Source organism: Onychostruthus taczanowskii, unplaced genomic scaffold, assembly GCF_017590055.1.
Source record: "Onychostruthus taczanowskii isolate IOZ18803 unplaced genomic scaffold, ASM1759005v1 scaffold145, whole genome shotgun sequence".
NCBI lineage: Eukaryota > Metazoa > Chordata > Aves > Passeriformes > Passeridae > Onychostruthus > Onychostruthus taczanowskii.
The window spans coordinates 744388-759440 of NW_024498630.1; the positions used below are offsets into that span (position 1 = coordinate 744388).

At 43.9% G+C, this 15053-nt stretch overlaps 1 protein-coding gene across 1 annotated transcript in view; it reads right to left on the minus strand.

The window, feature by feature from the left end:
- Positions 1–2188: 2188 nt before the first annotated feature.
- Positions 2189–15053, minus strand: part of ELP1 (elongator acetyltransferase complex subunit 1) — a 31916-nt gene continuing 19051 nt past the window's right edge. Inside the window, exons 23-36 of the mRNA XM_041398356.1 lie at positions 14551–14636; positions 13489–13637; positions 12516–12639; positions 11998–12095; positions 10650–10851; positions 9640–9701; positions 9029–9091; positions 8854–8914; positions 8166–8279; positions 7469–7580; positions 6206–6333; positions 5652–5806; positions 4576–4654; positions 2189–3579 (exon numbers count right to left, since the gene is read on the minus strand). Of these exons, the coding sequence (XP_041254290.1) occupies positions 3512–3579; positions 4576–4654; positions 5652–5806; positions 6206–6333; positions 7469–7580; positions 8166–8279; positions 8854–8914; positions 9029–9091; positions 9640–9701; positions 10650–10851; positions 11998–12095; positions 12516–12639; positions 13489–13637; positions 14551–14636 (1501 nt within the window). The 3' untranslated portion in view covers positions 2189–3511. The remainder of the gene's footprint in view (positions 3580–4575; positions 4655–5651; positions 5807–6205; positions 6334–7468; positions 7581–8165; positions 8280–8853; positions 8915–9028; positions 9092–9639; positions 9702–10649; positions 10852–11997; positions 12096–12515; positions 12640–13488; positions 13638–14550; positions 14637–15053) is intronic.

Below are 15053 nucleotides of genomic sequence, written 5' to 3' on the forward strand. Positions count from 1 at the left end.
GCTGCTTATGGCCCACGGCCCATCACATCTGGATGGGACTTGTGGTTTAAGTACCTCTCAGAGCAGGTCAGAGTGAAGCATAGACCCCTGCAATCCATCTGTTTGGGAACAGCATGCAGCTGAGTCACAGTTGCCACACACTCAAATGTGGAGCACAATTCAGAGGCACAAGCCTATGTTTCATGTTGTAAATCAGCAGCCTCACCAGGAGAACCACTGCCACCAGGGTTGACCCCAGGAGGAGGGATGGCAGCACGTCCAGCACTGTGTGAGGTCACCACTGTATGGGAAAGGTCTGTGGGAATGGCAGCAGTGGACACAAGCTTTCTGAAGCCAACAAAGGACAGCCACCTATAGGGGTAGCATCAAGGCCACGAAGGAAACTAAGGCAGAAAATGTAGATATTGTCACAAGTTACTTTGTGTATGGCTTTGCAGGGAACCCACAGCCTTTCTCCAATCTTTCCTCTACAGCTGGTAAGTGCATACAGGAGACTGAGAGCAACCAATACAACATCTTGGAAGAGAGCCACAGAATAACAGCATAACCTTAACACTAATCAGCAGTGATGATAAAGCATCTCACTTCCCTACCTGGCTGTAATTAGATCTCTTCTGGAGTTGTATTATCTTCTGTGACACTGTTACAGGAATGAGGCCTAAAGCCAAGGAAGATGTGGTAAAGGACTTTCCATGAGAGATGTCATGAGGTATGTGAAGGGATTAACATGGGCTGATGGGATGACAGGTTATCAGGTGGAGGGCCAGATGACCCCTGCCCCAGCAGCCATCCAGGTGGAAAAGAGAATGGTACAAGAGTTCTATTCCACCCTTATGAAAACCCCATTGCCTTTGCTCTCTCTTTGTAACTCTTAATACTCATTTACAAAGAAAGTTTTCTCCCTGTCCTCTCTGTTTACAATTGCAATTATAGAACATGAGACTATAGTCTCATCTCTGCTTCTGCCAAAAATACTAAATTTATTCTTTGAAAGCAGAGGCAGAGCATGAGAACATAACCACCTCGCAGACAAGTCAAGGGTCTTACTCGTCTCTCCCCCAGAGCAGGGATGCCTCTTTGGAAAGATCTGTGACTCTGACTCCACTGGAGTATACCTAGGAACACTTGTACAAAGCACTCTACACTTGTATTTTGCAGGTGTATTTATCACTGGCAATCTAACAAGAACTACAATCTATTGCTCCAATGAACCACACTGTTTGTGGATCTGTTAATGAAACTTCCTACTGAACTTGATGGATTTATTTTCCTTTTGTGTTTAATGAAGCTAATCAGCAGACAGGTGAAAAATATCTAACAAGAGAAACAGGCTTCCACACAGCCGTATTTGTTCAGAGGTTGAGACATTTTTAAAGTTAACTCCATATTTTTGCATTAATGGTTTACTTCAATTCCTGGTAACTCTGTTTGTAGGAGCCCCCATAGAATTCCTAAGAGTAAATTCAATGTGTCTGTAATGACAGTAACTAAAGCTGAGTATATTTCAAGATTACACACATCACTAATAAAGCAAAAGAACACGGCAGCAGAAATCGAGGGAAAGCTGACTCCTAGCTGCTGCTGAGAAAAGACTAAGGTTCAGCAACTGCAAAAGTAGTAAGCAGGATATCCCCTGCTGAGGCTCACCCACACTAGGTGCTGCTCCCAGCTCTACTGCTCCTTACTCCAAGTTCACTCAGGAGGGAAAGGGGTAGAGGAAGACAGTAAGAATTTGACAAATGATTTAGAAGACTGGTCTTTCACTTGGATGGCAGACTTAAAGGGGTTTTGCCTTGGTGGGAGAAGAAGAAAGCACACCTAACACAAAAGGGTCTTTGGCTTTCACCATCACCATGATGGAAAAACAAAATAAATAGTACACATACTTAGGCACAAGCAGGAATCCTCAGTAAGCCAGTGCGAATTTTATCTTTTCTTGTGTTCTCTTCTAGACAATAAATTTGGTTGTGCAAGACCTCAGCATTTCTTGGCATCAGATTTAGGAATGTCAGGAATTACTGGTGTCATATTTCAGTTGCAGGGCCAGAGTGCTCTGCAGAGGAGCACAGACTCCCACAGCAACCCTTTCTCCAGATCTGGTAGATGGTTTCTGTATTTCACCAAGGACTATGCTCTGCTACCATTCTGAAGACCCAGATCCCGTGAAACAGTCTTGCCCAGTACAAACTTTCATGTGTTTTGCCATCTCAAAAGGCTTTACTCTTGGAAAATGTCTTTCCAGTGTACTCACAGTATTTGACAACAGTCTTAAGTCACCTCCACACAACCCAGAACAGACCATGCAACTCAGAACAACCGGAAACAAGATGTGCTCCAATGCTTCACACTGAAAAAAGACTTTCACCACGCCCCTCCAGCAAGCCCAAGCCAGCACAACACAGATGATGCAAGATTAAATGGCCACCCCAGTCTGATGGAGTTCTTGCCACGCAAAAACAGTGACCTGCAGCACTGCACATGCTGTGCAGTCAGAACACAGTGCACTGCTGTGCCATTAAACAACTCCAACAGACAGTAAGCACCTTGTTTGTAAGGTGTTTTTCTGCAGACCCCAATGGAAATGGCCTGAACACTGCAGCTGCCAGGCAAAAATTAACCAAGAAGGGGATGCTACCACTGAGAGGGTTTCCAGTCTCATCTCCTTCCTCTGCTCCCAGAACTACTGCTGTCACTTCTCGCATCAGATGACAGAAGTATTCTGGGGTAAAACCTAATTCTCAGTACAAGATCAGTTTCCAGATGACACAGTTCTGCAATAGTGCACAGCATTATCATGATAGAGCTGCTGCTCAGTTAGTGCCATAAAGCACCATTACTCCATCTTCTTTGATCTCAGATAATTAGGGTAGTATTACCCAGCAGAATGGGACACCAACACCTCTGCTCTGCTTTTATTCGTGTTTTCCTCTGTCCAAGACCTCCCTGCTGTGAACAGGCCCAGTTTCAATACAACAATGGCTGCAGGCACTGCAGGATTCACTCTAATGTAACAAAGCAATGATGAAAATTTGTTATCAGCAACACCCAGCTTCACCAGAGAAGACACAAAATTTGTTTGGCAACTAGAATAATATTGGTACAGTCTTACAGCGAGTTCTCTGAAGCAGGCTGAAGTGCTTAAAATGTGGCCTGTTATCATGGCAGGTATCAGCTCTGGAAGGGAGGGATGGCAGTGAAGATAACCCATCCAACACTGGTGGGATTGCTTCATTCAGAAGGAGGGAACAGTGGTAGGAGTTGTCAGAGCTGCATATCCTTTTGCTCCCCAGCCTCATAAGCCATCTCTTCAGTGAACATAGTGGCTATGCCCATAAGTGTGACACCATACGGGTCGCAGTCACAGCTGCACCAGGTGGAGGGACCCTTCACTTGCACGGCCCTAAGAGCAGTGTATCAGAAACACCAGAACAGCAATGGCTTCTGCAAAGACACAATGAAATTATATGAAAAGTTAGAGTTCAGCGTCCCACAGGGATTCCTTGGCTTCTGGTTACTGGAGAAGATGCAGCTTCCACTGTAGATTTTTATTGAATTTTGGTGGAGTCAGTACTTCTGGATCTGAAAGACAAATGGAATAAGTGTCAGAACAGGGGGTAACAGCATATAGTTTCTTCAAGAGCTGTCAACTACTTTGTTCACTTTTCTGACATCAAAGGATGCTGAGAAATCTCGACATAATTTCCCTGTAGTGACTGATCACCACCCTGCACAGGAGAGTGTCCTCAGAAGACCTGCTTTCACCAGGAAACGTCTGGGCACACCAAGTCCCCTCTCAATCGTTAAGTGTTACTGTTCAGAACGAGGAGGCACAGGCACAAAGCCACAGCCATTAGTGGCACAAAGCAGAACTCCATTCATTCATCTGTCACTGGCCCATCATGTACCACAGTGAGTTGGCTCCTTCTGGAGTAAGAGACAAGGCTTTTTCAGAAGCCAGCCCTGGCAAGTGGCAATAGACAGGTTGCATCTATAGATTCAATAGAGGATCTCCTCAGGCAATTTCAGGATTAGCAGGGAAAGAGGATGTAGGACTAGGGGAAATATGGAAGACTGAGGAGTTGGGACCACCCTTTGCTAGGTCTCTCAGCCTTAATTTTGTATTCACTGCAAGGACTTTGAGATGGCAAAGTGACACAACAGATTGTAGCCTGGTCTGGTCAAGGGCCTGGCCTGACTGCCAAAGCCAGAGAGAAATTCAGCAGCTAAGTTACAAAAAGAATTATCTAACACATTCCTTAAGAAATCAGATTTTCAATTCACTTATAACAGACTGACATTACACACACAGTAACCCAAGAGCAGTTGAGATATTTTAGCACAGGAGACAGTTTTAAGCTGAAACCATTTTAGAACATAAATTCATAGCAAAATAAACTTTGTTAAGAAAGCTGCTCAGGTGCCACAAGGCAGGATGGAACACCATAAAGAAAAGCAAGGAACCACCATAGCTGAGTAACTGGTACAACTGTTGTCTGGTAGCAGTGCTTGGAGAGCCTCCAAGCCCACTAACCTCCCTGACATTTCACACCCAAACTTAACAGAGCCTCAACTAACCTTGTACAACAGGAGGCATCATCCTCTTTTGCTGATAAGCAGCCATAATGCTGTTTGCAGTTGAATTGGGTCCCAAGACCTGTAAGAAGAAATAGCCATGTTCCAACCTGAACAACGCAAGGCACAAGCAGCGATACACTCAAAGGAAACTCTGCTATGATTGTCCAAAACCAGAAGACCTCACAGTACAAAGTGAACAGGATCAAAGTGTGATCGGTGTGATCAAAGCCCAGTAATGTCTCACAAAAGTTAACACAGGGGCAGAAAGAGAGAACTGCTTTCACAAAGCTTTTCATGACACAGAACTCTTATCCAGCACCTACTTCTTCACAGCACCATAAATGTCATGATTCAGCAGGACTGGCTTCATTACAGCACCATCAATATTTAAAGTTCATCTGGCAGTCTCTGTTCCCTGTCACACAGAACAATTTAAATCTGTCTTTAAGAGTCCTGCTAATCAGCAGTTGGGGGGAAGATACTGGGGAACATTTTGTGTTCACCATAAATGCTCAGAAACCACTTATTAGAAATAAAGACTTTTTTACTCTGGAAGGGAACTAACTAAAGCTCTTGTGATTTCCTTATTCAGCATTAAGCTGAAGCTTAGAAGCCTGACATAACCCTTCTTTATGTAACTTACTCCTTATAATATATGGTTCAGACTTAATTGGCCAATCCAGTAGCTTTTCACCTCACAAGACCTACTTCAGTGCACTTCTACCACTAGGCCTAGAAAAGAAGGGAGTGTTCCCATATTCTACAAATTGCTTAAAATGGAGCTTACAAAAACAAGTCACCACTAGGACAAGGCAACACAAGCCTCAGAAGACCTCATCACATCCAATGTGGCATTTAGTGCAGGGGTCACAGTAGGCTATACATGTCATACCCATCTATAGTGTACTGACTCAGCAGGTCCTGTCCAGAATATCTACTGAACCTCTAACAGAAAAAAAATCCCAGATTTTGAAAGCCATGGAAGGATTCTAGGCTCTGTTCTGGAGAATGCAAAATACTGCTAAACACTTGATACTGTCTAGTGAGAGTGATAGGTATTGTAGATGAGCACAGACCAGGCTGACAGAGCTCTGTTGCAGGTCTGGAGTCCAGATTTCTGGGACTGAGGTCTCCATCAACTGCAAAACCTCTTCCAGGACTTGCTGCAGTGCCCCAGCTTGCTCATCATAACCAAAGAGCACAAGCTGCTTCAGAAGGATGTGTATCTCTCCTGCAGGAGGGAACAGAAGCAATAAAATAGCAATCAACACAGGTATACTAAATAAACAGCTGCATTTTTTTGCTATCAGCACACATGAAGGAGACCAGCAACTCAGAACTGGATCTGTTCCTACTGAGCCCCTACACTGTCTGAGAACAAAAACAAGACAAATCTGAAATGGTAGTGGAAAAGGCTTCTTTTCTCTGCTCCCAACTTCAAATGCAGAGAGTTCATGTTGTTCTGAGCACAGAGGCAGATTAGCTAAACCGGGGTTCAATGCAGAGAGCTGTATGGACCAGGTAGCTTTTCTCTCCAGCACACACAGTAAGAACAAGAGGGGGCACCCTACCTTAGCTGTCCCTCATCCTCACAAGCTTCAGCATGGATTAAGATCACCAACTGTCCTACCTTTCACAGTCTCAACAGCACGAACACTCTCTCCCAGGACTTCCAGAAGGGCAATATCTTCAAAAGGACTCCCCTCCTTCAGGCTGTATCTCTTACGCTCTGCCTTGCGTCGGTTCTTTGAGGATCGCCTGAAAAGAGCATGCTCAGTCACAGTGTGCACAACAGGATTAACTGTTAGAAGGGTTAAGTCTAAGGAACATCAACAGTGTGCAAAAACTTGTCCCTCAAGTCCTTGCCTTCTCCAGTGATAGAGGACTGCGTGTAACCTTAGGTACTCTGACAATGTTTTCAGCTCTATTCAACCAATATCCTTAGTGGTCTGAAACACAAGACAGGAGTCAGGCTGTTTCTCTGCTCCAAAAAGGACTGTTCCATGATCCAGCAAAGTTAAACCATGTTTGCAACACAAAGCAGGAGCTGTTCCAAGCACAAAGCAGTAGTCACTATCAGGCAAAGTTGAGGTTCACTTAAAACACTGGTGGCCAGGATCTCTGCTTGGCTGTGAACACTTTAATTTCTGCCATCTCCAGAGCCTGCTCAGCTCCTAACCATGATCACAGGAAATCAACTTCTTTCATAGACCAGACCTACTTGCATAATATTCCTAAGTGATCCGCACACTCTCATGCTGTATACTAAGGCTGCGTTCTCCTTCTTGTTTACATCTGGTGCACAAGAAAAATAAGTGTCTAAGAAGTCCACATTTTCTCCACAACTGTATTGTTCCACAATTCAGCCAGGGAATTCAGAAGTGGTCCCACAGACTGTACCAGCCTGTTACACACCCCACCCCACCCTGCAGCTCACAATCTTGAGAGCACTCAAAAACAATGCACACAACCACCGTGGGAAGACATTGGTATGAGATCCAGTAGCAAGTCCCACACACCAAGCGTGAAACCTGGGCCAAAGAACACAAGACATGCGCACAAGCTGTTAATGTTTCAGAGGCTCTGCCTGTATTCTGTGTCTAGCTTTCTACAGCCAGCCATTCTGGCCACATGCCCAACATCCATGGGAGCCAGAACCCACCCAGAGTCTGTGCTTTCAGCTCCTCTGCTGTTTCTGTTGCACTAGTAGCTTTTGGCTTTTTCTGCTCTTTCCCTTCCTTAATGAGAGTTAAAATAACCATGAAATGCCTGTAATTAAAGCAGCTACAAGGCACGCACAGCTGCAAGGAGGAGCATGCCAAGCATGAGCAAGCTAACCCCCTGAATGCTGATGCCAGAACAGTCACTACCTGATTTGAAGGCAGATACCTACGCTGATATTCTTGAATTGCTGTGTGTATATTTGCTGTTCATGTCACTGGCTGTCACAACACTGCTGGTTTCAGAGAAAAGCTCCAATTCTGGGCAATTTGGCACTTCATAATCTGCAAAACATAGTAACAACTGTCATAGTATGGAAAAAAGTCAGAATTACTTCAAGCTTTCTGACTGTGTAGCTTGCTGGGCAGAGTCATTCTGCTGATGTTCGGGAGCCTTATGGCTCCCAAGCCCACTGAGCCAGCACACAAGAGGAAACAGTAATTGTGAGAACAGCACTGCTCCTCTGCCCTGGTGGGGATCGTGACAACTGAACAGTACAATCAGAGGGATGACAATCTCGGTGCAGCAGATCTGGACTAGGACACAGCATTCTTGGCACCAAGGACATGTTGAGCACTGTTTCACCCAGTCAAGTTGGTACTGCAGAGACAATGCTGTGTCATTTTTAAGAACTTTCAGGTTCATTTTCATTGCATGAAAGCTGTGACCCAAGGAAGAACTGAAAATACAAGAATAACCGCATTCCAAATAGAGAGTGAGGAGGGGTTGAGAAGGGTGCTGTTTTACTGCTGCAGGTCCCATTTGAGCTAAAGGAGAGCACATCTCCACCACAGCAAACAGAAACCACAAACAAAAACATGATCACAGTTACTTATGCAGTAGGAAGTCATATGCACTTCAATACCAACCCTGAAGGTTCTCACAGGCCTTCTCCTTCAGCTCTCGCACCACATGCAGGCGACTCTTATGGCGAAGAAATGCTGTTTTCTGGGAATCTAGAAAGATCAGCTGACTCTTTTGAGCTGATCATTAAGAAAATCAAAACATAAACATTTTTGCAAGAGAAACAGAAAAGTATTTTTTACACAAGCACAGTCCTTCAACAAGCTCAGAAAAAAATCCCTTAACTCATAAAGCATGAAAAGGAAGAACAAGCAATAGTAACAAAATATTCTTTCTGTGTGAAAGAGCGAATAAAGCCATCAAATAATTTTTTAGCTCAAAACTACTCATCAAAGATTAGAGAACAGATAGCCATTTTCCTGGTCCATAGCTCTGCTGCCACATATGCTTTGGAACAAGGACTGTTCTGCTTGTTCATGGACATGCAGACATAGACCTCTTTGCAGCTTTTGACTGTGAGGTCTGGAAAAGCTCCAAAGGAGCCTGACTAAGCTAAAAAGATCCCATGACACTGCAGAGCTTCAAGATGCAATGAGGACAGGAAAGTGCAGCTAACTGAGCAGCATCAGTTAGGTGGAAGCATACTTCCATACACCTTCCAGTACTGGAATGCTGTGACTTCCCACAGACCCAGCAAAGATCTTCTTTAGCCTCTATAGCACAGAGAAATATTAGATACTTGCACAGACTCACCTTCCAAAATAGCAGGTTTCAAGTTGGTTTCCAAGATATCCAGTCTACCATATTTGTGAATCTGGATCAGGGGAAGAGAAGGTATCATTCTAAGATCTACCCACATCACATCCCTCTGTTTTTGCACTCTGCAGGTTTCTTTCCACTTCTGTTCTTGTGGTTTGAAATGTCTTACCAGTCTCAAAGCCTCTTCCCAAAGAGCCCCTTCTAAGAGCAGGAGAACAGCTTCTTCATAGTCCTAGAAGGAAAGAACAACCATGGGTTGCTGCTCCTGTTAGTAATACATGTTCAGGTAGAAGCTATTCGGATGGGTATTTCTATGCAGCAGTACCACAGTCAAGAGAGGAAAACACTACTATGCCAGCTACTTTGAAGTGTTGACATAAAAACACAAACAAGCAAACAAAAACCACAAACTAACTCAGCGGAACTATGTTACTTCTCCCACGCTAAGGGGAAATCCCTCTGGAACTCTGTCTTTCTTATTTCACTCCTCATGTTTCAGCTCTCTGAGACAAAAGAGAGCTGAAACATTTTTCATACCAAAGCATGGGAGGTTTCAGGAATGGAAAAACTCAGGGACACAGCATTTATCCCCACCCTGCTCACAGCATCACCCAGGCCTGCTCTGCCCTCCCCAAGGGGGCCAATGGCACAGACCGTTCTGCTGTCAGCATGCATGGAGTCACATGTGGTGCAGGAAAACAGAGAAAACACGGATGGGTGTTTTCTGACTGACAGATAGTTGGCATTACTGGGCCACAGGCAGGAGGGTGATGACATTACCTGAGTGTACTGCTCCAGGAGTATGGCTGCCTCTGCATACTTTCTCTGTTCAACTAGTTTTCCTACAAGAAAAAGTGGAGTTTCAGCTTTTCAGAAACAGTTAGATTTTGTGCCAAAAATCTACAAAGGAGAGGAAAAATCCCTCTCACTGAGACACTTTCTATCTGCTCACACATGTACTCAATTGCTAAATTACAGCTGTAATTTAAAAACAACACCATAAAAAAGCATTAAAGGCATGCAGGATTTAAATCACATTAAGTGATGGAAAAAGTGAATACTGGAGTATCTGACCCTGGAAGACTGGACTTCCAGAAGCCATACTCCCTCTGAGTTAAGTGGCCGTTCATAAACTCTGCCTCTGAGTAATGATGCTCCATTCTCTTGCTGAAATAGATGAAATATCTCTCGCTGAAATATAGACCAGATCTGCAACACACCTCATATCTGACATGTACTAGTGAGTACAAATTCTGTGACCAGCTACCTTCTTCTCCTTAGGACAACACACAGCCTTATGTACCAGCTGGTCCTAGCTGCTAGCTGGCTTCAAGGAGAAAACAACATGCAGCTCCAAATTATCCAGCAGCCTCTAAGGTTGGTGAATAGGCACAGCACTTGCACCAGTTAATGTCTAGAGGCCTCAGTTACATCAGGCACTTCAGCACATGTGCATTCCTTGGGGTTAACTAATGAGGCAATGTGGAAGAGCAGTCTGGCAACCAGCTGCAAGGGAACAATGCAAGAAGCAGTCAGGGCACCCAAGGGTACAGTTTGCTTGGCAGCTCCTGTGTTGCCTACCAATTCAGCTTCGGCATCTTTTGGTTCCTTTGAAAAACAAAGATCATGTGTAAATGCACAAACCTTGGGGAAATATGGGATCTTTGTTCTCATTTAAGAAAAGCGCTGCTGAATAATGAAGTTTTCATTGAATTTTAGGAAAAATTGAAGTGAACCATAAATAACAGCAGCCACTCTGCTCTATACATTTACATCTCTTCAAGGCCTACCTGCCATGCTCTGTGCCAGGCTGGACAGCTTATCCTTTGTGTAACCAAGCCGTGATGCCATGCACAGGGCTTGCTGCCAGCTGCCACTGCTCTGAAAAACATCAAGTGCTTTTGCAAAGATGCCAGCACGAGCAAATATCAATGCAGCCTGCTCATACAGCTGCTTCTGAGTCAAGTACTCCCCATAGGCATCACTGATATCCTGAAAGACAGGGACAAAAAAATAGAAAAAAAAGAAAGGTCAGTAGCAGTCCTTCATTAGTAAAAATTAAGGGCCCATCAACAAAAGCTTCTTACCCAGCTTCTCCAAGGAGTTTCTAGGCATGAAGTTTCTACCTCATTTCAAACTATATCAAGCCAAGGGCTGATGATAGCACATGGAGACACTTTACAGAGCTACAGCAAGAGACACAGGGAGGCACCTGACTCTCCGAACCAAATGCTGGGTAAACTAGATACTGCAGACCCTTCCTCCCCACCCACATGAGCAGTTTTTGTTAGAATGTCTCTCTGAACCAACCCACTTTAGGAAACAAACACTGGCACAAGGGAACACGCAAGCCCTGTAACTCTATAGGCACATGCTACTCAAAGCTCACTATCTCCACGAAGAAGGGGCAAGTGGATTTCACTGGAAGGATAAACGGCAAATAATAAATCACTCCCAAGGAGTCATTCAGAAACAGACCTCCCTCATGCATAAAGACTCCTTTCTGCTTTCACTGTGCTGCAAACAGACCGATTTTCTCTATTTCCCCTCTCACTCAACTCATCCTTGTACAAAGGCTTGCCAGTTGTGTATTTACAGTATCTACACTAGCTTATATTAAATGCATTTACATTTTATCTCAGCCTTGGACAAGGTGAAGTTCTTCAGTAACATTGAAACCAATAAGGGACACTAGGTACTAGGAAACAGCATATCTAAAAGTGTCCAAATTCTTCAGCACTTTTCAGAATAGTTTATGGATAACAAATTGTCCCCACATAATCTGCAAGCCACACAGAAGTCAAAACAGGGAGAAGTCTTCCTGAGGTTATGGGAGTTATTCAGCACACTACAAGATAATGCAGCAGAAGAACCAGGACTTCCAGGTGCTCTCTGAGTCACAGAATCAAAGGAATAACAACACTGATGACCAAGTTGCACAGGGTTAGTACTGAGAGTCATTCCAGCTGTCATCTGAGAAGAGGGTCTCAGACAACACTGGAAGAGCAATGGCCCACAGAACTCGAACACAGACAGCTGCAGTTTCATTCCTGGCCTCATGCAAGGTGCTGAGGAGATCCTAACAATTGCACAAGGGAATATAAATCTTTGACACTGCACTGTCATGAGCTTACACACCTTGTACTCCTGACTGCTAGAAAGGTACAGCTTCAAGGCCTCAGAATACAGATTCTGATCCTTCACCAAGTTCAGAAATTCAGAGAAGTGTTCAGGACCTGCAGAAATAATTTACTTGTTGTAAAAATCAAAGACAAAGTATATGGCCCTCCTGGCTCCCAGACAGGGCTCACAACATGATGACTCAACTAGAGGTGCCTGGGTGGCAGATCACCCATTCTACTACTGTAAAATCAAAGCATTCACTTCCTTGAGGTTTTGCCAGAGATATTAACCAGGCACAATTCACCTGAACAGGAACAACACAAGACTTCATGTACTTCATGACCACAGAGGAGTAAACATTTCTTTCTTCTTGCACCAAGCTACAGTAAAAAAAGCAAGTAGCAGAAGTTCACCACCCATTACCAGACGGGAAGATGATCTTATGCAATCATTCTCTTTCTTTAGCTATTTCCTCTCAAAGGCTCTCCGAAGTGGACATGTTACACTGCAGAAATCCTCCTTAGGACACTTACCACATTTGCTAAGGTGGCCAAGAGCTTTTGTGTACCTCTTCAAGTGTCTGTCTATTGTATATCGCTGATAATTGGTTTCCATCTTCCGGAGGGTATTTAAGAAGGGCAGGTATTCCTTTGGGTCCTGCAAAGAACAGTAAAAATGGCAATTGAGTTAATCTGCTAAAATCCTTATTATCCACCATCTGCACCAACAGACACTTCCACATTTGAAGAAACATGGTAATACACCAAAAAAGGCTTTTTTCCCCCAAATATAAGCCATCTTAATCGATTTGTGCACATACTCTTGCCAGAAATTACTAATTTGAATTACCAGGCTTCCACACAGACTTCAACAGTATCTAAAGGATGGCAACAATTAAAATTCAAGCCTATGTGTCTTATCTAATGCTGTTTTTTATTATCTACGATTATGTAGATATTTGCAGCCATAAAATTGATCAACTTCCTCACACCAAAGGCCACAAAACCTGTTAACACGAATAGGATGTCCTAACTGACAGGCAGCAGAATTTGCTGTAACATGAGGAAACTCTGAAGATGCAGACGGGCATTTCAGTTCACAGATTTCACATTAAACCCACATGAAGACACATGCTATTATCATGGGAACCAATAAATAAGCAGGAATAAAGAGTAAAGAACAGAGAATGGAAGGCATGCAGTCACAAAACTTCTGATACCAATCCTTCCCTTCCCCAGAGCTTTTTTGCCCTGCTGCTCTAGAAGAACACTGTTTCACCTTGAACACAAATAAATCTTCAAAACTGTGCTCAAGGAGAACCAAAGGATGTAAAGACATGACACTTGCCCAGCATCAATCCAAACACACACAGGGCTTCTGAGCAACTGGAATCCTGCCTGGGTACAGAGCCATTACTAACAAAACATGCAGGCTGATCTGCAGACTACAAAGAACCTTTCAGAAAGTAGAAAAATAAGTTCCTTAGCTGGAACTACAAGCCAAGACCTTTTGAGACTTTTCTGCCACCATGACGACTAAATCAAAGTCATATGTCCCCAAGGAATAATCATACAATTCATTGACATCCACAAGGAAAAGCAGGTACTTCAGTGCTTCTTCTGCAGTCACACCTTGGACATCTGGCATAATGCTTTCTGCAACAAGATAAAGCAGCATATGACCTGTTACACCATCAGCAGGTGTGAAGAAAGGATGCATCATCAAGTACAACCTTGACATCAGAGACAAACCATCAGACTAGCAGCTTGCTCTGTCTTGCAGAAGGGTTACTTTGCCTTTACTGGGAAACTTCAAGGACCATCCCAACCACAGCACTGAGTGTGCAACTGTGCTGAACTCGAAGGATCAGCACAGAATAAAGGCAAAGTTTGCTAGTTTCGGATACCAGAATCAGAATAGGAACTTCCTATTCCACGCTGGGGGAGCTAGAGCTCCAACTGGAAAGTGAGAACAGGTCTAACTCTGGGGTATTTGCCAGCAGACCTAGTCAAAAAGGTGAGCTGAGGGCATGTACAGCAGCCTATCTTACCTGATAAGCTGCTGTACCTAAACACACAGCTGGTTTCAAGTCCAACCCTTTGCCTAACAAAGAGGACAGAGACCTGTGAGACACTGAGACACAGTAGGAGCTGAGGACTGCCAGATTTTTGCAGGGATAGACTGCAAAGGTATAAAAGTTCTCACAGGCCAGGAGTTCCTTTGCTCAGGGTCCCTTCTCAGAGGTACTAGCTGGAGCTGCTATTTTGTTACTTAGTTATTGCACAGAGACTAAATTATATTAAGGATCAGGAAGTCTGAGACTCTGCTACAGGAAACCTGACGTGGAGCTGGCAAGGAATCCTGGTCTGACGGTGAGTGTGGGGAATGTAGCTGTGGGGGTGGTCCCAGCTCAGGTGGTGCAAATGTGACTGCCAGTCTGCCAGGCTCCTGGATGGTCAGATGGGGAAGTTTTCCCTTTAACAGTTTTGGTTGGACAGAGAAGTTTCTTTCACATAAAGCTCCTGCAAACCACCCATTTTCAAAACTTTTGAGTTTCTGATACAACACCTCGAAGATCGTGAACCTTCTGGAGAGCAATTTCCAGTTCTGGAGGACTCTTCTTCACGTGTGCTGTCAGTATTGACAGGCAGTATCTGAAGAAAAGAGAAGAAGCAAATGAGAAAGTGAGAAGGCAGAAACACAGCTTATTTCTTTTTTGGCAGAGTTTGTGAAAATTCTAGTTTATGTCTTAGTAGGAAAAAAAAAACCAACCAAACAAAAAAAAACCGGAAAAAAAGAAAGAAACTGCTCAGGCACTTTGATCCTCCTAGAAGAAGGCAGCAAACACAGGAAAAGAATATACCAGAAAGGTTCATCCACTCAGCATGTCCTCCCAAACACGTCACAAAGCTGGAGGTGTGTTTTGAGTAGAATGAGCTTTCTTTACCATGTCAGCCAGCATGATGAAGAAACTCTCCCTGAAAGTTCAGACAGCTGGACAGTTTTCCAAATGAAATCTGGCACAAAAATAACCTTTTTTAAAAAAAGGACAGCGTTCTAGAGTGTTATTT